Below are 25,634 nucleotides of genomic sequence, written 5' to 3' on the forward strand. Positions count from 1 at the left end.
AAAACTATTTTTTGCTCCACTCTGGTTTCTTTAGACCCTGTGCGTGCTCCGTCACTTGAGTTGTGTCTGACTCTTTGCAACCCCATGGCTTCTCTGTCCATGGGATTCTCCAGGCAAGAATACTGGAATGGGCTGCCATGTCCTCTTCCAGGGGATCATCCCAACCCAGGGATGGAACCTGTGTCCTTTATGTCTCCTGCTTCTGCAGGCAGGTTCGTTACCACTCACGCCATCTAGGAAGTCCCTTTAGACTGTGTTTTCTGTCCATTTGGCACTGCCCCTTCCTGGTTTTGGTATAACTCACATGTCTGTACTTTTCTATACTCTGCTACCCTGCTTGGGAAAGGGAGCCTGTCAACCCCAAACTAGAGAAGAAATTCAGGTTACAGTGGAAAGCATTCCCTCATCCTCAAGTCCAGCTCTCATCACCCTTTGGCTCCACAGGATTACAGCAAGGTCATCTGATGTCCAGGGCTGCCACACTAGCATTTTGAAGATGTTGAGAGACTGGCTGTGTGGTTAGCGCGACTCTGCCATTTCACAGCCTTGAAGTCAAGGCGGTACAGCTGAGGAAGCCTGGCTGCTTGCCACCCTCCCAGCTGGGGGGCGTGTGCCTCTCAGCATCACCATGTGGGCTGTGTGCGGTGGCACGGTGGGAGCTGCCGCCGTGCACGTTTTGGGTTGGAGCCTGTTTGGAACGTGGTCGCCAGTGGGGATGACGGCTAGGTTCTGCCGCCCCAAGATGCTGGTGCATGTGCCATCTCTCAGCTGGGACCAGGGCTTTAGGAGTCCAAGTGGAGATGAGATCTGGTGATGTCAATATATCGCTCATTCTATTTTGGGCTCTTTTTCTCTTTTTATATCTTTAAGTCTGTATGTACTATTTCTAGAGACTGAATCCTTGAGTTTTGAGCTCAGCCTTTCTCTCTCGGTTGTTAAGGAGAAGGCACCGTGGTCTCTTTGTCAGCTATCTTAGTATTTTAATGGTCCTAAGACCTCTGTTGGAGAAGGAAACGGTAACCCACTCCAGTATTCTTGCCTGGAGAATCCCATGGACGGAGAAGCCTGGTAGGCTACAGTCCACGGGGTCGCTTAGAATCGGACACGACTGAGTAACGGAACGGAACGGAACGGAAGACCTCTGTAGCCATCACCTCAGCTTTAAGCACGACTGGTATTTAAGATGAGGTAGTGTGTCCATTCTTTTCCCTAAATTTTATGTCTTATAGTTGAAGAGGGTCAGCATTTGGGTCCTTGGAGTGTCTGGTTATAAATAGACTGGAAAATAGCAACAAGGGGGCTTCTGCTTCGGGAATGGCCCTTTTCAAATACTTAAAAGCAAATGATTCATCAAATAAAACCGCTAGAAGCAGAACCCTGCCAGTCTGTAGACTGTGACCCTCCTAATCAGAGCATGCCAGCAGGATGTGTGTTCCTGCTCTGCACCTGATTAAAGGCGGGCGCGCGGCACGGCCGCAGGAGGAAGCCCAGGACACTGGGAGGAAGGGAGCTTTTACGAAACCTTCTCCATTTGTTTAATTTTTCCAGATATGCATAGCAGATAGGCACAGTTTCAAGCTTTGCATTTTTTAGTAACATTCCATCTCTGATTTCAGGAAAACAAATCTATGTGTGATTTAAGCAAATGTCTTCCTATCAAGTTAAATGTGTTATTTTCAGGCAATTCTTTTATCCTAAGTTTGCAAGCATTCTTTTTAGGCATTTGTGGCAGCTATTAAAACAGTCAGTGTTCTTCACTTACAGTCAATATTAATGATTCCTCTCCATTGAATTTCAGTTTTTATTGTTTTCCATTAAGGTGTTCTCTGATGATTTCGATTTTTAAAAAAATATTACATCTGAGTTCATTGTAATATTTTCTCATGATTATTAAGGCATTGCAAAATGTTGTCTGTAGTTATTTTAATATTTTTATGAAGTTAAGCTAAAACTCTTGCTTCTCTAAAAATAAATTTTTAGAAAATTGGAAACATTCCACCGACCCTCATTTAAACTGTAGAGCTGAGAAGTTATTAAAAATTAAGATTTTTGTACTGGTTTAGATTCTAAGCTTGTGGTTGAGTGCTCTGTATTTTATCTCTGATATTCCCGCCCACCAGCAGTGAGGGAGCTGCATCCCCTTAGCCTCCTCCCCAGCATTTGGTGGTGCCGATGTGGCTTTGGTCGTATTCTAGTGGAGCTGCAGTCAGGTCCGCTCGTTCTGGTCTGCATCTCTTTGGTAACACGTGGGGTGGAGCATCTTTCACGTGCGTACCTGCTGTCTGTGTATCTCTGTGGTGGCAGGTGTGTGTTTGTCGCGCGTGTCCTGGGCCTTACCTTTCTTGCTCTATTTGTGCCGCACGGGGTGTTTTAAACTTTAGAAAGTCAGGTCTTCAGCGCGTCTGTCTGCGCCGCTCCGTTTGAACTGCTCAGGGGGCGCTTCAGCGCGCTTGGCACGCGCGCCTCTGTCCCGCCACTCTCCCGGCGCTTCAGTTCACTCCGGCGCGTCCAGCTCTTGAGATCCACCCCGGGGACCGTAGCCCGCCAGGCTCTTCTGTCTATGGGGTTTCCCAGGCAGGAATACTGGAGTGGGTTGCCATTTCCTCCTCCAGGGGAGCTTCCCGACCCAGGGCTCGAACCTGCCTCTCCTGTTTGGCAGGCGGATTCCTTCCCACCGAGCCACTGGGGAAGCTGCACCCGTGCTCGTCCACGGCATTAGACCCCGTCCCATGTCGTGTGAGAAGCTGACAGCAGGATGCCTCCGTTTTCTCATCCGGGTCTTTGTGCTGCAGGTATTTTCATAGATTTTCTTTTCACGCATCTTTTAAATCTTATAATATATTGTTATTTTTGGTTTAAACAACTTCAAAGGAATTTTTAAAAAAGTATTTTTGGCAGGTTCCTGGGAAGAGCAGGAAGCACTCCTTGGTCTAAGATTCATTCAAAATTGAGTGTATTTTGGCCTTTTTTCTAATATCATGGCCTGTAGATGTGGCTTAAGGAAATGGTAAGCTGAGTTTCTTAGTTTCTATCCTGGTATCTGTAAGATGCGCTTCTGGTTTTGTCTGGCAGTGTAGCCACACGCTCTGGTGAGCTGTCAGCTATTGAACTCTTGTCAGCAGCAGGGGAGCTGTGTGAGGCTGGCAGAGGCCGCTGGGCTGGGCGAGTTCAAGCCCACCCTGTGACGTATGGACCCCATAGGCATTGAAGAAGGACCCTGTCATTAATAAGAGGTATGGATGTAAATAGTTAGAAATTAAGCTGTACTTTATTTTTTTTAATCAAGAATGAATAGGAGAAATAAGAAGAATCTTCTGTATTTAGTAAAAATGATGTTGAAAATAGTTTTCTTCTGAGATTTAGTGCCAGGAAAATGTTTCTGTGTGATAAAAAACTGGTGTACACGCTCTTCATCAAACAAAGAGAAAAGATGATACGGTTTCCCGCATAGTTAGTGCCTCTTATTTCCAAAACAGTTTTAGATGTAAACAAGGTTAGAATTAAAAATGTTGGAGTTTGTATTTCAGAAGTAATGGGGTCGAAATTATAATTTTTAAAATATTCTGAAATTAAACAATTATAAAATGAAGCCATAGTGCACAGTCGTCATAAAACATGCTGCTATGCATTTAAGTATTGATGTTTCATTTACAGATGAACCAGAAAAGATTTGTGTAACCAAATACACAAGACATGAGAATATACCCATTGGCATAGCCAGATTAACTGCTTTCCTGAGAATCCTAGTTATTGGAACATATTTTTCTCCTAAAATGTCATCAACTTAACTTTGAAGAGCTAGAGGATATTTTCAACGGTGCAGATGGCTTTAAACTCCACAAACCAAGCAATGAAAAGTTTAGACCCTTTTTGGGAAAACCTAGTAAATCTGGAACACAGTAAGTAAACAGAGCACTGAGCTATATAATCTCACCTTCAAGGGAATGTGGGTGAAAAAAGAGAAGCAGCCGGAGGACATTCGTTAACCTGAAAGGCACTTTTCTCATCAAACTTTTCATTATAAAGAACCAGGAAGATAATATTCCCCAGAGGTTCATGTGCTTAGAATTGTGAGTGTCATTTTTTATTTTTTTTTCAGTTAGAGGGAAGTTCCTGGTGCATTATAAAGGCATCATCTGCTTTTACCTCAATTTTCCTTAGACGAGCTTTTTATTCCCCACCAACAAATAAAAAGAAATCTCCCTCAGGGATGATTTGAGGGGCCCTGAGGCCCCACATTTCATTCCTTGAAGCTGTCAAAGGATGAGTGACTCACCAATCACAAGTTGCTCAGATCAATCTGACTGTTTTTAAGCAGCTTGTTGTTTTCTATTCTGTTTTAAAGAGTACAACGACTACTGCTGCTACTGCTAAGTCACTTCAGTCGTGTCCGACTCTGTGTGACCCCATAGACAGAAGCCCACCAGGCTCCCCCGTCCCTGGGATTCTCCAGGCAAGAACACTGGAGTGGGTTGCCATTTCCTTCTCCAATGCATGAAAGTGAAAAGTGAAAAGTGAAAGTGAAGTCGCTCAGTCGTGTCCGACCCTTAGCGACCCCACGGACTGCAGCCTACCAGGCTCCTCCATCCATGGGATTTTCTAGGCAATAGTACTGGAGTGGCTTGCCATTGCCTTCTCCGTACAATGACTACTCTGTGTGAAACTCTCTTTTCTGTCACTTTTTCTCAACCTCAAGGAAGAATTATAAGACAGGAAATTATATCACAGATCGGTGTTCCCCTTTTAGGAAGAACTTACACTCAGGGTATTACTCAAACCATGTCTAAACTCAAGGGCAAAATATTTGCAGTGCACCCTGGGAGTTGCACCCCTCACTGCTTTGAACACTGTGATTGAAAACTTTATGCACTTTGGATACATGTAAATGAATTTAAAGGTCAAATTGATGTAAAGTAATTTTGTGATGATTGATTTATTTGGGGGGAAAGTTAAATACTTCGCTAGCTTTTTAGTTACAGAATGGAAAAGGTGGTGAAAAATTACTGGTGGGCAGACAGGGTAGAATGATGTTGAAAAGTGTGTTTTTAGTTAATGCAGAAAATACATAAGACAGAATGAAAACAACATGTAAAATATTCATTTTGGGGTTTACTTATTGATAAATAAGAATCTGTTTAGAGTTGTTTAAAGTGCATGCTGCTGCTGCTAAGTCTCTTCAGTCGTGTCCGGCTCTGTGTGACCCCATAGACGGAAGCCCACCAGGCTCCCCCGTCCCTGGGATTCTCCAGGCAAGAACACTGGAGTGGGTTGCCATTTCCTTCTCCAATGTGTGAAAGTGAAAAGTGAAAGTGAAGTCGCTCAGTCGTGTCTGACCCTTAGAGACCCCACGGACTATAGCCTACCAGGCTCCTCCGTCCATGGGATTCTCCAGGCAAGAGCACTGGAGTGGCTGTGAACAAAGATTCAGAACCCAGTTCCTGTCCTTTTCCTCTGAATCCAAAGGATTGGATGACTCCTGCTTTTCGGTCACGCGGGTGCGAGGACGTTGGGGTGGGGGGCAGGGGGCGTGGTGTGCAGGAGAAGTGGGCGGGGCGTGGAGGGACGGGGGCGGGGCGTGGAGGGACAGCGGGGCAGGTCCCTCCCCGGCAGAGCTGTTCTGGTGCAGCCTGTCGGCCTTCCGGACTCAGGTGGTCCTGTTGGAGAGGAGGGCAGGGGTGATGAGTGTAAGTCTGCCGTGGGGCAGGAATGAAAGGGGCCCTTGCGAGCGCGAGGTGCCTCGGGTAGAGGCCGCGGTGGCCCTGACAGGTGAGTCGAGCCCCGCGCGTGGGGTCCAGGCTTCCCTGGGCACCACCAGTTTCCCAGGGCCCCAGCTGACGGAAAGGAACGCGGGGCGACCCCGGCTGCGTAAGGGGAGGCGCGTGTCTGCCCGCTCGAGGCCTCTCCCTTTCCAGAGCTGGCGTCAGGGGCCCGCAGGACTGCTGACCGAGCCTTCCGGCCCGAGGTCGGGCCCCGCGCTGGATGCCCTGAGCCCCAGTGATCCCTCACATATTGCACAAGGCCCTGTGTTTTGAGGTAATTTAAAACCTTATTAATCCGGGCCCCATTGAGTCAGGATTTGAGCAATTCCAGACGCAGGCTTGTTAAAACACCGTAATGGTCGCCGAGAAAAGGTTGCAGTAAGCAAACTCAGAGCGCAAACGCGATTGTAGGAGGAATGTTCCGATTGCTTAGAGCGGGGCTTTGTTTATAAGTGGTCGTAAGTGCTTCTTAAGTCCTTCAGAGGCCCTCACTCACTCATAAACTATCTGCTCGCTCACTGCAAACCACTCTTATCTAGTTATTACATCTATGGATTGATACTGGGTAAGATTTTATTAGTTTAATTCCAGTTGCTGTATTTTATAGACAGTTTTCAGCAGCTAATGTCAAACATCAGCTCAAATAATTGTCTAAAGAGCAGTATTAAACCCAGATACCAGAAACCCATTTAGAACTCGCTGAAAGCCAGGCTCTGCCTTTGTGTCCCACGCTGTTCCACCCACAGCCCTTATTTCTGTCAGCCCCGCCCTCTCCCTGCAGGACTGTGAGAAATGTCAGTGGATGCCCGGCTCAGGGGGCCTTTTCCTGCTTCCTGACGCACGGAGCCGGCGTCTGGAGCTCCCCTGTCAGCCTTGAGGTGCGGTGACGTCTGGGAAAGCCTCCGTCAATGACAGTATCTGACCGGCCCCAGAGGGGGAAGTCCTTCCGTCAAGTCTTCAGTCTCCAGCAGCTCAGAGGCTGTCCGAGTTCCCCGCCATAATATCTTCTATCATTTGGAAGGACTTAAAATGAGAAAAATGTTCATCTTTTTTTTTTAACCACACTGCGGCACATCATGAAGGATCTTAGTTCCCCAACCAGGGATTGAACCCACACCCCCTGCTTTGGAAGCTTCGAGTCTTTTTTTTTTAACCTTAAAAAAGTATTTATTTTCGACTGTGGTGGGTCTCTGTTGCTGCTCTCGGGCTTTCTCTAGTTTCCGGAGCTTCTCTCTCAGTAGATTCTCACAGCCGTGGCTTCTGTTGTTGCAGAGCCCAGGCTCTGGGGCTCGGGCTTCAGTCTCTGTGGGGCACAGGCTGAGATGCCCCTTGGCACGGGGCTGGACCAGGGATCAAACCTGTGTCCCCTGCATTGACAAGCGGATTCCTAACCACTAAACCACCGGGGAAAGCTCAAGAAAAACGTTAATTTAAAAACTGGTTAATATTTCTGTTTCTGGTACTTGCTGACCAAAGAAGGGTGTCAGCATCAGCCCGGTGTGTCCTCTGCCGCTGTGCTAGATTTCTCGTGCCACAGAAGCACGTGGTGGGGCGTGTGTAGTTGGTTGAATGCTGGCACATCCGCTCATCAGTGCTACGATCTTGGGCGAGTCCTTGGGCTCTCTGGCCCACGGGAGCCCCCTGGATAAAAGGTGCTGTGGACTTGACCTTGGTGCCGAGTCAGTGAGAGGGAGGTGCGTGTGGTCCCGCGGGAACCAGGCGCTTACCTGCTGCTCTGTGAGTGTCGGTAGCCGACGGTGCGCGCGGGGCGGGGCTGTGCGCTGTATGTAGTTATGTATCCAGCAGTTCACACAATGGGAGTGACGGCGAATACGGACCGGAGAGGAGACGCTGCTTCAAGGGAGGAAAAGGCTCCACGGTTTTGCCGCGTGTGGGTGATGAAAGGGGCCTGTGGTGACACTCATGGGAATCCGCGGGGCTGCGGCGGGAAACAGGTGGAAAAGTTAAGTTGGAGCCAGCTGGTGGAAGGTTGTGCAAAGCTGCCTGAAGTGCATCAGCGTCTGGGAGCCTCTGAGGGGTCTTGAGTGAAGGAAGCCGGGCCCGAGCAGAGCCGAGGGGCAGGTGGGCCACTGGTTAGACCGGAGGACCTCAGAGAGAGGCACAGGGATTCATAACCAGTTTAAAGGCTTGCAAATAAATCGTCCTGCTCATAAAATATCTATACCAAAATATTAAGCTATTAATGCGTATCTGACAGCCTTTCATTTCTGAGTGTGGGCACAGAAAGAGCCGCTGGGTTCCCTCCTGACCTGTCGTGTCCGTGGCTAGAACCTTGTGTCCTTGCACTGGCCCAGCCGGGCTTCAAGTCCAGCGACGCGCGTGCATGTTCCTCACGCTGCGGCTTCGGCAGATGTCTCTGCTGGCGCCCTGCGGCTGCGGCTCCTGCGCTCCTGCGTAGTGGCTCTGCTCGCAGGGGTGGGGCCGGGCGCGATCCTTCCTTTGCTGCCGCTGGAGCCCCCGGGCGCTCCCGCTCCTTCGCCCGGTCCCTCCGCACCTAGGGAGTCAGGTGCATCCGGCAGAGAGCTCTGCGCCCCCCACCCCACCTCTCCTGTCCCCCGCTGTTTGGACTGGTCCCAGCAGCCTTCCAAGCCCTTGCCTCTCGTCCACTCCAGCCTGGGAGCCTGTGCCCTCCGTCTGCCCGGAGACACCTCGTGTCCTGACTCCCCACACCCCGGCTCCCCCGTCTCTCTCCCTCTCCCTCCTCCCCACTCCCTTCATTGATGTGTTTCTGAGGACTTTGTCTTTCAAATTCTGAGACATATAGAAACCCCCCAGTACAGTTGTATTGTCTAATTCTGTTGCATTCCTGACTATTTTCACTTTATACATTTGGAAGCTGGACTGTTGCTTTGTGTTGACATTTTCACTTTTCCTAGCCTACTTTAAAAAAACTGTTCAAAGTATCGTTTCATGCTATTTTCTGAACTTACTCTTTATTTGATGTTAGTATTACCACTTTTACTTTTTTTTTATTAGCATTTGTTTATGCCTTTTTTCAATCTCTTTCGTTCATGTTTTGGGTTTAGATTCCTTGAAAATAACTTCTAATTAAGTTTTTTAAAGTACTTTTAAAGAACCTTTGAGTCTTGATAGGAAGGTTCAAGGCATTCACATCTATTTTAATTATTGATCTGTTTGTCCTAATTTTTCCTAATCCCTGCCATTCTGTGTTTTTTAAAACAATTATCACTTTTTTCCTTTCTTTCTTTTCTTCTGTTTCTGACGTCTCTTATTTGTCTACGTTTCTTTCAGCTATAGTCCACCCGCAAGCTGTCTTATTTATCTACGTCTCTTTAAGCTATAGTCCACCCCCAAGCTGTTTAGAAGTTCTGCATTCCAACTATACTTTGCTGGTTGTTTCTCATAAGAATATTTGAAACTATGAATTCCAAGAATTTAATAGTATCTGCATGTTATTGCATCTTTGCCAAGGATGAAAGGAAATCTTGTGCATGCTTTTTGCTTAACTCCTCTTTCCTACTTGAATCCTAGGGTTTTTAAAATAAATAATCTATATTTTAAATACTGGGTCAGATTTTTTTATTATATATTTTTTATTTTACTGTTTTTCTGAGCAATTGCAGTTAATTCCACAGCTGCATTATTGGACAGGGTTTGGGCTAATTAAGATTTTTATTATCTTCATAGTTTGCCACTCATTGCTTGCATTATTCATAATCATTATTTTGTCTGAAGTACATCCTCAGGTAATATTTTTCCTGAGAAGAATGCGTTGGCATGCTTTCCAAGTCTTTTCATTAAGAAAAATGGTTTTCTTTTATCTTCACGTTCACTGTGACGTCTTGTTCCAGCTCTGCGGTCACAGTCCTTTCCCTCATCTGTGTTTAGCATTTAGGATCGTCTCCGCTCCCCCTGGGTTTCCTCCTTCCCTGCCCTCCTCTGCTCCTGCTGGGGGCTCATGGCGACTTTCTCCTTGTTTTTGCGCTGAGAGCGCCCCAGGTCTGGGGTCTGTGGTCAGCACCTGGGGGCCCGATGCTCAGAGGGTGTCCCTGACCCAGCGATGGCTCCAGCTCCTCCCCTCAGCTCGCAGCTGTGGGTGCCCCCGACCGTCACGGTTAGATTTCTCCTGTGTGTGCACTGCTATTGCTGTATGTTCAGGAAGAGTATCGAGTTGGGATTCAAACCAAGACTTTGGTTTTCTTCAGTGTTTTATTAGGTCACATGTCTCCACTGGGCACCTCAGCTGAGCGGCCATATTTTCACTTTCCTCACGCTTTCTGGGTCTTCCGTTTCTCTGTGTATTTTCACGTGGCTCTTGTCCTGCTTGGAGGTGATGCGTCTTCAGATCTCCCTGAACCTGCTGCTCTGGGGCCTGCCCCTTCTGATTTGGATGCTCTGCCCCCTGCAGGGTGCCCCATGCTCCATATGGAGTGAGGTGTGAACCCCCCAGCGCTGCTGGTTGGAGAGGCCCCGTAGCACCGTGGGTCTCTTTGCTCTCCCAGGGAGCCTCCGCCCACCAAATGGCCAGTGGGGACAAACTCTGCAGGGGTCCACAGGCCAAAAGGGGGGCCCTCCTCTCCAGGTGGATCACCAGGGAATGAAGCAGAGAGCCAGCCTCTTCTAGGAAGACCGCAGGGAGTGGGTGCCAAGGGGCCTGTGACTTGTGCCCAAGACGGAGGTCCCAGGGTGATGCCGCCTCACATACTCAGGGGGTCAGCAGCCTCTCGCAGCCCTTCCTCAGGCTCAGGAGCAGCCTCTGGACCAGCCTTGTCCTCTCTGGGCACGTCCCCCCCTCCAGCCTGTAGTGGCCTCTCCCAGCCATCAGAGACGACAGGCAGGAAGAGGGCAGGGGTCGTCAGACGTGAGCACCAGCCTCCTGGGCACTGCGGGCGCCTCTTCCCAAGCTCAGGGTTGGGGACATTGCAGGAATCACTGGGGAACTGGTGCAGCTTCCAGAAAGGCTGGCGTCTCGCTCCTTGACTGGAGATCTGCTTAGTGAGTGTGGCAGAAGTGCTTGGTTTGTCCCTCAGCTTCCGTTTTCTCCTTCTCAAGGATACAGTTCTGAATTTTTGTCTGAGTATATTGTCTTCTACACATGGACATCACCAGATGGTCAACACCGAAATCAGATTGATTATATTCTTTGCAACCAAAGATGGAGAAGCTGTATACAGTTAGCGAAAACAAGACCAGGAGCTGACTGTGGCTCAGATCATGAACTCCTTATTGCCAAATTCAGACTTAAATTGAAGAAAGTAGGGAAAACCACTAGACCATTCAGATATGACCTCAATCAAATCCCTTATGATTATGCAGTGGAAGTGAGAAATAGATTTAAGGGACTAGATCTGATTGATAGAGTGCCTGATGAACTCTGGACGGAGGTTCGTGACATTGTACAGGAGACAGGGACCAAGACCATCCCCATGGAAAAGAAATGCAAAAGAGCGAAATGGCTGTCTGAGGAGGCCTTACAAATAGCTGTAAAAAGAAGAGAGGCGAAAAGCAAAGGAGAAAAGGAAAGATATAAGCATCTGAATGCAGAGTTCCAAAGAATAGCAAGGAGAGATAAGAAAGCCTTCCTCAGTGATCAATGCAAAGAAATAGAGGAAAACAACAGAATAGGAAAAACAAGAGATCTCTTCAAGAAAATTAGAGATTCTAAGGGAACATTTCATGCAAAGATGGGCTCGATAAAGGACAGAAATGGTATGGACCTAACAGAAGCAGAAGATATTAAGAAGAGGTGGCAGGAATACACAGAAGAACTGTACAAAAAAGATCTTCACGACCAAGATAGTCACGATAATGTGATCACTGACCTAGAGCCAGACATCTTGGAATGTGAAGTCAAGTGGGCCTTAGAAAGCATCACTACGAACAAAGCTAGTGGAGGTGATGGAATTCCAGTTGAGCTATTTCAAGTCTTGAAAGATGATGCTGTGAAAGTGCTGCACTCAATATGCCAGCAGATTTGGAAAACTCAGCAGTGGCCACAGGACTGGAAGAGGTCAGTCTTCATTCCAATCCCAAAGAAAGGCAATGCCAAAGAATGCTCAAACTACCGCACAATTGCACTCATCTCACACGCTAGTAAAGTCATGCTCAAAATTCTCCAAGCCAGGCTTCAGCAGTATGTAAACCGTGAACTCCCAGATGTTCAAGCAGGTTTTAGAAAAGGCAGAGGCACCAGAGATCAAATTGCCAACATCCGCTGGATCATGGAGAAAGCAAGAGAGTTTCAGAAAAACATCTATTTCTGCTTCATTGACTATGCCAAAGCCTTTGACTGTGTGGATCACAATAAACTGTGGAACATTCTGAAAGAGATGGGAATCCCAGACCACCTGACCTGCCTCTTGAGAAACCTGTATGCAGGTCAGGAAGCAACAGTTAGAACTGGACATGGAACAACAGACTGGTTCCAAATAGGAAAAGGTGTACGTCAAGGTTGTATATTGTCACCTTGCTTATTTAACTTATATGCAGAGTACATCATGAGGAACGCTGGGCTGGAAGAAGCACAAGCTGGAATCAAGATTGCTGGGAGAAATATCAATAACCTCAGATATGCAGATGACACTACCCTTATGGCAGAAAGTGAAGAGGAACTCAAAAGCCTCTTGATGAAAGTGAAAGAGGAGAGTGAAAAGGTTGGCTTGAAACTCAACATTCAGAAAACAAAGATCATGGCATCTGGTCCCATCACTTCATGGGAAATAGATGGAAAAACAGTGGAAACAGTGTCAGACTTTGTTTTTTTGGGCTCCAAAATCACTGCAGATGCTGATTGCAGCCATGAAATTAAAAGACGCTTACTCCTTGGAAGGAAAGTTATGACCAACCTTGATAGTATATTGAAAAGCAGAGACATTACTTTGCCGACCAAGGTCCGTCTAGTCAAGGCAATGGTTTTTCCTGTGGTCATGTATGGATGTGAGAGTTGGACTGTGAAGAAAGCTGATCGCCGAAGAATCGATGCTTTTGAACTGTGGTGTTGGAGAAGACTCTTGAGAGTCCCTTATACTGCAAGGAGATCCAACCAGTCCATTCTAAAGGAGATCAATCCTGGATGTTCATTGGAGGGACTGATGCTGAAGCTGAAGCTCCAATACTTTGGCCACCTCATGAGACGAGTTGACTCACTGGAAAAGACTCTGATGCTGGGAAAGGTTGGGGGCGGGAGGAGAAGGGGACGACGGAGAATGAGATGGCTGGATGGCATCACCAACTCTGTGGACATGAGTTTGGGTGTACTCCGGGAGTTGGTGATGGACAGGGAGGCCTGGCGTGCTGTGATTCATGGGGTCGCGGAGAGTCGGACACGACTGAGCGACTGAACTGAACTGAACTGAACTGATAATAGGTACATTCCCAACTCCCTTTATAATTTGTTTGGGCATGTGACTGCATTCTATGAAATTACTTTCAAATAGACTTGACATCTGCTGCAGTCTATAAAGTGTGTGTGTGTGTGTGTGTGTGTGTGTGTGTGTGTACACAGAGGGGAAGGGGAAGAATCTTCTTGGTGGGAGGGTGGATGTGGTGGCAGGAATCTTGGCAGCCATTTTGGACCAGGGCTTGGAAGCTTTATGATGTGGATAGCGGCGCCAAGGAGAGAATTGGCGTCTTTAGTAACTGCAGAGCTGCCAGGCCTTTCTCTCTACAGGCAGACTCACACAAGGGGAAGGGGAACTTTCAACTTGTGTCAGCTTCTCTTTTGGAACTTTTCATTCACTTTGATGTGAGCCCAGTCCCAGCTGATGGAGGCAGTCTCTTGGAGCAGGGAGGAGGAGAATTGGAGAAATGGCAGAAAGGGCAGCTGTGAGTAGCCCCCTCTTGCTGGTCTGCAAAGGCTGGGCCCCAGCGGGGACCCCGGCAGTGAGAGCCTGCGGGGAGGAAGCCTGTCACAGAGAGGTCAGCCCAGAGCCTGATTTCTCCCGCTGGGAGCTGGGCAGAGGTACTGCTGCCCCCGCCCAGGCCCCCTGAAGAATTCACCCCCATGAACTACACCAGAACCAGCTTCCGTCCGTCCACCACCCTGTGACCCAGCTGGTTGTTGGATGCGAGAGTGGAGATGAGGAAGAAGCTGGGAGCTGTGGCCGCAGGCAGTTAAGCAACAAATGACATAGGGTGATTCCAAGATGATTGCTTCTTCACAGGAGAAGTCCTCCGTGCCTCTGAGCACGTGGTCTCCCCCTGTGCCTTCCCTGTCTGTCCAGCGAGGGGGACATCCTCCCTGCCTGTCAGCGAGGGCTGGCCATCGGCCTGGGCTCACCTTAGTGCCACGGCTCCTTGACGGCCTGCTCCTCGGGCCTCCCTCGCGAGTGTTGTGATCACTTGCTGAAGCGCTAATTGTCTTTAAGGAGGTTTCAGTGTTTCTGCGTCACTGTGTGTGTTTGTGTGTCCTGATGTATCGTGGGCTCCTGGACAACACAGGCAGTGCCTCATTTCCTTTCCGTCCCCAAACTCTGCTCAGTGCCCAGGCTTGGACGTGTGCCCTCTGTGTTTGCTGAAGAGTGATTTTCGCTTTGTTTTGTTGCTGCTTTGTGAAAATTGTAAGCTACAAGTTATGGAATATAGTGCATCGTTTACCTCATGGGAAGGCCGGAATTACTCCCTCCTTTTTACAACTGAATCCGTGTGTGTCTTAGCTGCATTCTGAATCAAACAGGCTGTTTTGAAAACTAGGCTACTGTTTACAATCCTTCGCCTATGGGGAAATACATTCCGAATGGTGGAAATGGCCTAAATATATACTGCCATAGGCAAGCGGATTCTAAATCACAGCCAGCCTGTTTTTAGAAAAAGGGAGGCATCGTCCTGGTATTAAATTGCAGAGAAAAACAAGGGCATGGACTCTGTGTGTCTCGCTTGTGGCTGTAGGAAGCGCGAAGGTGGAGGTGCGTTCGGGGGGCATTGCTGGTAGTTTGGTTGTTTCCCATATATTATTAGTTTTCTCCTCGTGTTAATCCAAGCTCCACTACTTACCGACTGCGACCTGGGCAAGCTCCTTAATTGCCCTGAGCCTCATTTTTTCCATATGTAAAATAGATATAATAGTAGTTTCTGACTCATAGATGACTGAGCTTTGGAAAAGCACTGGGCAGGTGCCCAGCGCCCAGCTGGCCCCGGAGTCTCACGCAGCTGAGCTGCCGGGGCTCCGCGTGTCTGTCCCTGTGCTCGCCCCTTTGCTCGGGGAGCCTCTCTGGTGCCCGTGCCGCCCCGCCCCGCGTTCCCCCACACGCCTCGTATCTCCTGGGGTCTGCTGTGGGTTTTCCTTCTTCAGATCGTCTCTCCTCTTCTCCCGCCACTGGAGAGCGAGCCCCGCAAGGGCAGAGGTCTTTGCATGTTTCCTTTGTGTCTTTGGTGCCTGGGCCGTGCCGGGGCCTCGAGAGTTGCTCTGTAATGCTTAACTGAATAAACAGAAGGAGGACGTAAAGTGGGTCGGATGCTAGTTTTTCAAATAGCATGACTCAGTGTATCTGAAGCAAGAAGTGAAAGTAACATAAAATGTGAGGAACTTGCCTGTCAGAGAGACACTACAGCTTTCGGTGGGGTTTCCGTTTTGAGGGTATTTTTTCTGGACACATTCATATGTAGAAAAGAATGGAAACCAGACGCAAGCAGGTTTTAAGTGCTCCTTTCCCGCATCCTCTACCCTCCTTCCACTCGACACGAGTCAGGGGAATGAACGGGCGCTCCTTGCACACCTCTGTGCCCGACTCCCTGGCGGTTTCCCGAGTCTCTGCTCTGCGTCTCCATGTCCATGCCACAGTGACGATGCTGGCCCGGCCGGGCCCGGCCTGTGCTGGTTGAGCAGACTCCCAGGGCACCACGCGTCACTCTCCGTGGAGGGCGGTGTTGGTTCAGACAGCAGCATGGTCTCAGGCTCAGCCCTGGTTTCCTGTGCTCTCACAGAAGAGGCTCAGCATCTCCTCCATGAAGCGGGGCCCAGGGCTCCTTCCCTTGTTCCCTCCTTCTGTCCCCACCCCGCCCCTCACTCTCAGACCCTGTGTGGTCTGAACCTGGCACTTTGGCAGTGTGGTTTGGAGACGACCCTGGAAGATGAATCGCTCTTACCAAGTCTCCCTGACAACTGCCCGGGTCATTAAATTAACGGCAGTGAGGGGAGTGATAAGTAAAACTCAGGCCAGGCTCAAGTTTCCTGTCGGGGTCAGAACCCGGGTGTCTCGCAGGGTCTCAGGAGGCCCGTCCTTCGCCCTCGGGGCGTCTTCACATTGCCGTTGTCTTTCTGTGAATTCTAACCCTTTATGTAGAAGTTTGAAGATAAGCTGATGTTAAACTGTTGTGGCCATGCTGCACTGCGTCCTTATGAACTTAATGCACCTGGCTTTGCTGCTTAATTAGTAATGTGTGCTCTGCTCTCTTTAAGGCAGTTAAAGACTGGCTTCATTGGGGAGACCGTTGGCACTGCTTGCAGATGGAAGGCCAGGGTCGCTGAGGGTGGCGAGTTTAGCAGCGCCCAGGCTGCAGTGTCTGGCATTGCGGGAGGTGCCCCTGCTCAGGCTGGACCTGCCCAGACCACGCTGGCACTGCCCAGGCAGTTAATCTCCAGGGCAGTGCCAGAGCAGGTACCAACATCTCATCTTACTCAGAGAACTCCCAGGGAAGGTCATTTTCTCAGACGTTTTTAAGAACACAAAGAACATCATTTACAGATTACCTATGATTTAAGACCTTGTCTTACTGTAATAAATCTTAGAGGAAAGTGATGTTCTTTTGAATAACAGAAATGCTGAAACTTGAAATTATTGGCACTCACTAGTTTTCAAGGTCATCCACTTTTCAAGCTGTCATAAATATGCCTAAGCTTTCTGCATCTAGACGCAAAGTAGCTCTGCTCGGAATAAAGCCCCGTGTGCACCCCAGGCCACGTGCACACGCTGACTCACCCTGCTTCCACCAGGGCAGGCTCACGGCAGCAAACTCAGGCTGCCTTCCGACTCCAGAGGGCCTGGTTTGTATCCAGCTCCCGTTCCCTGGCCCATCACCCTTCCCTGCCTCTCTTCACTGCGTCTGTGTGTTTGGGGGCGACTCTCCTGGCTCTGTGCTAGCTGTTGAAGATTGAAGACACCCGAGTCTCACAAAATGCGCCCATTCTTTTGGTGTGCACTTTTGGTGTGCGCTTTTGGTGTGCACTTTTGCCGGACGTTTCCAGGCGTCTTTTTCTGGAAACTGGCTGTCTTCAGTCGTCGCAGTCTGGGTTTCGCTGGCTGCTTCCCTCTGTTATTTTTTCATTTTTCCTGTCTTCAAAAACCGTTTCCTGTTTTTAGCTGATGTTATTGATTTTTTGGTCTCTTTGAGATATAGATGAAGTCAACATTAAAGAGATATTGAGGGGAAATATTTAAGGTCCTTTTCAGAAAGTGCTATTATTTTCACTTCCTCTGGTGTAAATTCTCTCTTGAATTGTAGATCTTGTTGGTTCTCTCTTTAGCATGAGTAAATAATTGTTTTTGAATTATTTAAACTAAGGTGTTTGAAGTTCAGCTGAACGCTGTGAGGAGCCATTCTACTTCAAGAAGAATGTGTCCTGGTTAGATTTTACGTTTTGGGAAGATCATTCTGGTAGCGTGGAAGATGGAGTTTAGAAAGGCCAGACCAGAGGCTGGGAGACATGTTTGGAACGTTGCGTATGTGCAGAGGTCATGACGAGAGACCTGGGGTGTTCAGGGTAGACTCAGCAAGGACGTCAGGGTCACGAGGAGCAGCCGCATTGCGCTGGGCGGGGTGCCCAGGCTGCCCGGACGCCCTTCTCCTTCAAGACCAGCACCCTTGCCTGCTGCACCTCTGGCCACGTTACTCACTGGCTGCTTGGAACAGAACGTGGAGCCTTTGTTTCTCTTGCTTCCACTAAGCATCATGTCAGTCAAGATGATGTTTGCTGGACACGTGTGTGGTGTCCTCAGATACACAGAGGAATAAGCCCGGAAAGGACTTTATGTGGGAGGAGGCTGAGCTTAGGTTATTGGCAAAGCAAGGAGGAGAGCCTGGAGTGTCAGTCGGCTGTGTCATCAGCACCGTGTGTGTCCCTTTCTCCTGGTTTGTCATCACCCGTCACACATCTGGAGGCATCTTTTCCTTACCCGAGGGAAGCTACCATCACAGCAAGTTGCATTTCCTTCTTCTGAGAGCTCACACGTTCATTCTGGTTCTTTCTTTCCCTGCTCAGCACTGACTTGGATGCTGTTATTTTCCCCATTTGCTCTGAAATCCGTTTCCTCTTGTGTCCGTTGGCCTGACGTGCTGTGTGTGCGGCCGTCTGTCCCCCCACCCCGGCCTCCTGTCTCTGCTCAGTCACTTAGCTCACAGCCCCCAGGGGGACAGACATCGGCCTGCAGTTCAGCAAGCATCACACTGGACAGTGTTCCAAAAAGAGTAAGACATATATCCTGTCCACCATGACCTTTGTTTTCCTGTAAAATCTAAATTTTGTACCACACAGCAGTTTCAACGTGGGAAAAAAACCCATGAAAAACGCAGTGTTTTTTTTTTCACATTTTGAAAGTATACGGCTAGTACCTGCTTATGTTCTATAACTTTTTTGTTATAGAAAATACTACTTTTAAATGCCATTTAATAGCACTAAACACATACTCAAAGCATTAATAGCAGCAATGCTGTTGTTAATGATGTTTTCCTCCGAGAGACTGCACGTTGCTGAATTGCCTTGGTCTTAGGTCTGCGTCAGGTTTTCACATCATTTTGCTCCTGTGGGAATGATTTCCATTTAGAACGGACACTGGGGTTTAGAGAAAGGCATTCCGAGAGGAAGGAGCGATTTTGATGTCCCTGTCCTTTCTGAGGAGACCCGCCGTGTTTGGTGTTGGAACACTTGGTCTTATTCACGTCCTCACGGAATATCACCCTGTGCTGGGCACGATGGGCAGCAGGATGGAGGCGTGTCCCTGCCCCGCAGACCCTGGTTCCTTTCAGGCACAACCTGCTACTCAAGAGTGTGGGCTGCTTCAGAGGGAGCATATTAAGCAGATTGTTTTTCAAAACACCGCTCAGTTGAAGACGGACTTCTGTTAATTTAGTGCTTACTCAGACTTCAGTGAAGGGTGTGACCCGTTCAGGTCTTCTCGATCCTAACGAGCGGGTTTATCATCTTTCTGTTCATATCCTCTATTATTTAACAGAGCCTGAGTCACTGCACCCACTTCCTGGCTCAGAGCTCACAATGGAAAGAGATCTCGCTTCCCGAGCCCTCTGCCTGCGTGATGGCTGCTCTGCGTCCCCTGGACTCTCTCTCACTCTCTGCGTCCAGAAGACGCTCCTGGAGGGTGGGGACCGTGAGGCCTCCCCGCGCACGGGCGAGCACTGCTTTCTCTTCCGCGTCTCTGGTCTTTGCGGGGAGACTGCCCCTTTCTGTGTCTCAGCCCCAAACCGAAGTCTGAGATCTGTGGCGGATACGGGTCTGAGGGTCCGGCTACTGTCACTTTCTCTCTCTCTCTCATCTTAAATGCACGGCCTCCACGGTCCGGTTTTCAGTGTCCTGACACGTTTTGTGCATTTCCCCCAACGGCTTAGTGTATTATTTCTTCTGAAATTGATACAGTATATGCTTATGTGCTATTTTTGGAAGAAAAAGCACCTCAAGAGAAATGGAGGCAAAAAGGACAGGAAATCATTTGTGCCCAGAGGCCGCGCTGTTTCTGTGGTCTGTTTTGAGCTGGGACACTTGGACACGCCACTTGCCTTGGGGCTAAATCTCCCTGAGCTGTTAGTTTCCTGCCAGGAGCTCTGGCTCCTCTTCATCTTAATGGAATTCTTTTCCCTCACAAAGCGGGACCCATGTTCCTGCAGCTGCGCACTTTGTAGCTTCTCAGGCCCGCCTAGCGTTTCCAGCAGGTCTCCTTTTGTGGTTGCTGTCCTGACAGTCTGTAGACTAAAGAACAATTAGCTGTTTAGATGCAAAGGGAAGTGCTGAATTCCTACTTCAGTGTGTAGTAGTGGCCACTCCAGCTGTCATGACAGTGGTTGGAAGAGAAAGGGATGCTTTATGCTAAGAGTGGACGCCATTCCGGTCCTGCTATGCTCCACTGAGGAGCTGCGCAGACTTGGTCTGTTCCGAGGGCTCCCGGAGTCCCCACGGCCTGCGTGCTGATGGGCAACAAGACTCAGAGCCTGTGCTCACCTCTGGACTGTCTTCAGCAGACAGTTTAATCCCTTGCTTAAGTGTTTCAGGCTCTTGGCTGAGTCCCCCTGATGCAGATAATCCCTCCAGTCACTCCCAGGCCTCCCGGCCCCAGGCTTCAGGGCAGTTAGAGCCTCTGTGTGTGTGTGATCAGAGCAATTCGGAATACTGAGGTTGTGAACTTTAGCAGCTAGGGCTCAGAGCTAGATTGGTCATTCACTTTTTGATTATCTGTCCAAAAACAGTGTCACATTAGCGCCTTCGCACACCTATGTGGTTCTGGGGCTGAGTCGCCGAGGTCAGGAGTCTGCCATGATTCAGCCCATAGAATAATCGAAGATACAGCGATGTGCCGTGAGGTTGTATGCGTCAGACCCCGACGTGGGGGGGGGCCTTGTTCATGGAGGGGGTGTGTGTTCTGAGAGACTGGGCTGAGATTCTCATTCGTCACCGTTTCTGTTCGTCTTGGAGAGAAGTCGAAACTTGTCCTTCGTCTGTTCAACAAACGGTTTCGTGTCCTGCCGTGTGCTGAGCAGATGGCTGGGAGACAGGGACCCCCATGCGGGCAGTGGACAGACGGCTCTCGTGAGATTGGAGTCGTCAGAAGCACGATGCCTGGGGTGGTTATCTTGTCCAGACACCACAGATGTTCTGATTCCCTGTGGGAATCTTTAGTCGACTTGGAATATTTTTTAAAAAACCTAAAGGGAAAGGCTCCCCACTCCAGTATTCTCGCCTGGAGAATTCCATGGATGTGTAGTCCATGGGGTCGCAAAGAGTCAGACATGACTGAGCAGTTTTCACTTTCAATGGAAGCTGCATTGGGTGTGCAGAGTTGCACAAAGATGTCCCCTTTGTTTAGTTTGGGTAGAATTTGATACACTGACGGACTGATACCCTTATGATTGTTAGATGTTTCAAATTATCATCGTAAATGTTTTTGAATAAAAATATAATTACAGTGAAATAAGGAAAAGATCATATAAAACTGGGCTTGTGAGTGTCCGGAGGTTCTGGTCTAGAGGCACAGAGAGCCAAGGCCGGAGTGAGTCCATAGTGCAAAGGCCCGGTTGAAACGACGGGCCTCCTCTGTTCTGGCACCATCACTGGCTCCCCAGTGCCCACTGAGCAAGACCGCACCCACGCCTCCCCAGCGTGGCCCACCTTTGTCCTTGGCTTTTCCCAGTGGAGCTGGAGCCTCCTGGTTCGCGGCACAGCCAGGGTGACCGTCCGGTCCTTGCTCATGCTGACCCCCCATCAGGGGCCTCCCACCTCATCTCCGCTCGCTCACGTGGGCGCCTCCTCCCCGAGCCTTCTCTCCTCTGAGTTTCTGGGCCCCTTTCCCCCGTGGTCCCCCGACCCTGCAGCTGTCTCAGCTCCACCCCGCTCACTTTCCATGGTCTCAGCCTCGAGGGCGCCTTCACTCCCCTCGCTGTTCTACACCCGGAAGCAGGCGGGGGCTCCTTCACCTTTGCATGTCCTGCACTCAGGACAGGGTGCCCTGATGCTCGGGGTGGACGCCCCATAAACAGCGCTGCCGCTCTGCCAGGGTGCTGTCCCCCTGCCCTGCTCTGACCTCCTCTCGTCCCAGCTGCGAGGAGGTGGCTGCCCACCAAGCGCCGTGTCTGCGGAGATGGGTGTTTTCTTGTTGCTCTTCTTGATTAATAATCTCACTTGTAGATTCCAGCTCCAAGGAGGCACAGCCACGGGCGGCTGCCTGTGTGGTCCTGCATCTCCTGGAGGCGGAGGCGGCAGCGGCGCCCGGGGCCCGGCTGCCTCTTCCCACATGGAGTTCTCCTGCAGCAGCAGCCTCCGAGGGTCTGAGGCAACATCTGTACTCAGGAAACGCTGGCTCCTTCCTTGAGTTTTCAGAAATCAAGTTTGCTTCCCGCGTAAAGTCCACTCCCTTATTAACTGTATGCTCAAGTCACTGAGAACTTACCTGCCTGCACTTCAGACTCCACGCCATCTGCTGTGTTCAGGTTCTCACTGGTGGGAAAACAGGAAACACAAGTGCGCGCGCACACACACACACACAAGCACACACACACAAGTGCACACACACACACACACACAAGCGCGCTCGCACACACACACACACAAGTGCACACACACACAGACACACACAGAGCTCCTATCCTGGGGGCTCCAGGCCACTAGACAGTGGGCGACTTGGGCCCTGAGGTCAGAGATGACGCCAGGAGGAGACACTGCCCGGGAAGGGCGTGAGGGTGATGGGACCACCGACCTCACTGGCCCTGCATGGTGTGAACCCTGTGCCGAGAGCCGGGCCCGGTCCAGTGAGCATGCTTCCAGAATCTGCGCTCATGTTTTGAGAAGTCGTGTGGGGGCAAGGCCTCCAACTCCTCCATCTGGGTCCCCACAGCACTCTGGGCGGGAGGCTCTGATTTCCACTCCTCTCTGAATGAGGATAACTCTGGGATATGTGTTAATATCTTTGAATGCTGATCAGAGCAATCTGCTCTATGTTAGAACTTAAATTTCCTATTTTCCTTTGACTTTCACCGCCCTGGGTCCCAGCGACCCTGCCACTGTCCTGACGGGCCTGGTGGTAAGCGTGTTGGGGGCGGCAAGGTCTCCCTTCGCTCGCCTGCTCCTCCTGCACCCGCTTCCCGACTGCAGCCTCAGATGGTGCTCTGCTCTGAGTTCTGCATCTTTGTGCAGCGGGACTGTGCAGCCTTTGTCGAACTGTTACGCCGAAGTTTTGAAATCGACAGAGTTTCGCGTATCTTGCTCTTTGAGACTGTGCCTATCTCAGTAAGAGTAGGTTGTCGACACCCTTCCGTCTTCCGATGGCCCTTGTTTTCCTTGTTAGCATCCTTCCGTCTTGTCAGCACCTTCCGTCTTCCGATGGCCCTTGTTTTCTCGCAGTCTCGGTGGTTTCATTTGATGTTTCCGTGTTCGACATTTAAACGTCAGTGGTTCACATGCTGTCTTCATTCATCCACCAAACACTGGCACAAGCCATATTCCAGGCCCAGGGCTCCTGCTTGACACAAGGAAACTCTGCCCTCAGCAGCCTCGTTGTAATGGAGAAGCTGGACAGTGAGTGAAGACTGGGTAGATGGAGGTGCGGGCCTCTGGGCTTTGTGGGCGGAGAGGAGGGCAGGGCAGGGCAGGCCCCCGGGACGGGGCACACCACGTGCAGCGTGGGGCTGACCACATGCACGCCTGGATGTGTGTGCCTGTGAGTACGCCAGGACGGCGATTTTCAGATGATGGTTTTTATTAGTTTTATTAGTTTAATATTAGGTTAATTTATTTATTATACTTAATTGAAGAAAAAAGCACATCGGTCACATTTATTTTTAAATAAAACACGTGAGAGCTGCAGAGTATTGAATGATGCCTTAGCCCATCAACTTAACATGCATTAGCATCTTGCTGTATTCAGTGTGTCTTATAATTAAAAGATACGTGTGTTTTTGTTTAGTTGTTAAATCATGATCAACTCTTTGCAACCCCATGGACTGTAGCCCACCAGGCTCCTCTGTCCATGGGATGCTGCAGGCAAGAATACTGGAGTGGGTTGCCATTTCCTTCTCCAGGGGATCTTCCCAACCCAGGGATTCAACCCACATCTCCTGCATTGGCAGGAAGGTTCTTTACCACTGAGCCACCTGGGAAGCCTATATTATTATGTATATAAGGTGCTAAAAAGTCATGCTTATAGCTTAATTAAAAATAGAAGATAAAACAGTTCTTTTAATAATCAACCGTGTTCTAATCACGTTTCCAAACTTAATCTGTGCGTAAAAATTAAATGGGGCTCACTGAAAATGTGGGTTCCTAGCCATCCCCCACCCAGAGATTGGTTCCAGCTGACTTTTTCGGGGACACCCAGGCACCCCGATGATTCTGTGTAGAGGCTTGCGTTTTGAGAAGCCCAGCCCCAGGGACTTGGGCCTGGAGTTAGCAGGTGATGGATGTGGTTCAGGCATTCCCTGTGTTGATACTGCTTTCTTACGGTATTTTTTCATCCACCTCACATTAGAAACATAGGACATCCACACTCTTACTCTGCTGCTGGAAAATAATATTTTCCCGCAAACAGAACCGAGTGGCGGTTGCAGCCTCTGAACCCTCTGGGGGCCTCTGCTGCTGGTCTGCACTGACGTGGCCGTGTGGCACCTGCTGTTAACAGATCTCCTTCGACCTGGCGGAGTACACCGCCGACGTGGATGGCGTGGGCACTCTGCGGCTCCTGGACGCGGTGAAGACCTGTGGCCTTATCAACTCGGTGCGGTTCTACCAAGCCTCGACGAGCGAGCTCTACGGGAAGGTGCAGGAGATACCCCAGAAGGAGACCACGCCTTTCTACCCGCGCTCCCCTTACGGTGAGAACGCGCGGCCCCATCCTGCCGGGGGCTGGCGTCACGTGGTGGGCGGTGGCCGCGCTGACGGACCGAGGGCCGTGACTTGCTGGCCAGGTGCCCGTGCGCACCAGGGTCCTGCTGGCATTGTCTCTGGGGTGAAATCGCTGTCTCAGCACACCCTCCAGACAGAGCGCCGTGAGAGGGAAGTTCTTCCCGCAGGATTCTTTGTACTGGACTGCAGTGGGTCGTGCTGAAGTGATACGTCTGGTGTTTGTTCCATTTCCCAGTTTAAATTCTTCCTGAGCTCAAACCCTTAAGTGAAAGTGTTAGTCACTCAGTTGTGTCTGACTCTTTGGGACCCCATGGGCTGTAGCCTGCCAGGCTCCCCTCTCCATGGGATTCTCCAGGCAAGAATTCTGGAGTGGGTTACCATTCCCTTCTCCAGGCGGTCTTCCCAACCAAGGGATCGAATTGATCTCCTGCGTTGCAGGCAAATTCTTTGCCATCTGAGCCACCAGGGAAACCCTAAAACAGAGAGATAAATCTATTGCCTGTAATATTTTTATAAAAAGAATATTCACAGAAGACTTTAGTGATAAAATTTAAAACAGCTCGAATATCAAGATTCATGTTTTTCACTTATTACTTCCTTAAAGAAAAGGGGATGAGGCCTAGGAAAGGTCAGTTTTCTGTACTGCGCACACTACAGTCAAGTTAGGTTGTGAAGGAATGGGCTGTGGCTGTTACAGAAGGAAGAAACTCTTAAGTATTTCCTTGTTTCATGACTTAACTGGCAAAGGAACCTTTATTTTGTCCTTGGCTTTTGATTCATTTTTTCCCCTGTCTTGATACATTGTGAACTGTAAATTTTGCAGGTTGTTACTTGTTTGAGTGAAAATCTGTTTTACAGTAAGACACTGTCTTTCATTTGCTTTTAAAAATTTGTTCCAACAGGGGCAGCAAAGCTCTACGCCTACTGGATTGTGGTGAACTTCCGGGAGGCGTACAATCTGTTTGCAGTGAACGGCATCCTCTTCAACCACGAGAGCCCCCGGAGAGGTTGGTACAGGTGCCGATGGGACGTGCGTGTGTGTGTGTATGCGCACGCTGGGTTCTACACGTGTGCTGTGCAGACTGGGGCCGCTTCACACGTTTTTAATGATGCGAGCGTCAGAAGCGGTAGATGAAGACATGCAAATCCAGCCTGAATTACCTGTTAGCTTTGTTAGGGGTTTTATTCAGCATGGAGCTGAGCAGCGTCCCAGGTTTACCATTTGCATTGGAAGGGCTCACCACGCATGTTTGAACCTGAGAGTCCAGAGGTGTCCTTGGAACACAAGGGGCCAGTAAAAATGGACTGTTCTTTTTAAAGTAAAGGAAGAGTTGCTTTAC

General features: G+C 49.6%; 1 protein-coding gene across 6 annotated transcripts in view; it reads left to right on the forward strand.

Moving 5' to 3' along the window:
• Positions 1-25,634, forward strand: part of GMDS (GDP-mannose 4,6-dehydratase) — a 434,343-nt gene that overhangs the window by 175,910 nt on the left and 232,799 nt on the right. For all 6 annotated transcript variants that reach the window (XM_088831389.1, XM_088831391.1, XM_088831388.1 and 3 more), the window contains 2 exons: positions 24,071-24,263; positions 25,197-25,301. In XM_088831389.1, the coding sequence (XP_088687515.1) occupies positions 24,071-24,263; positions 25,197-25,301 (298 nt within the window). The remainder of the gene's footprint in view (positions 1-24,070; positions 24,264-25,196; positions 25,302-25,634) is intronic.

This window comes from Moschus berezovskii, chromosome 23 (genome assembly GCF_049115385.1).
Source record: "Moschus berezovskii isolate FMDL1 chromosome 23, NW_MosBer_1.0, whole genome shotgun sequence".
In the NCBI taxonomy this organism is placed as follows: domain Eukaryota; kingdom Metazoa; phylum Chordata; class Mammalia; order Artiodactyla; family Moschidae; genus Moschus; species Moschus berezovskii.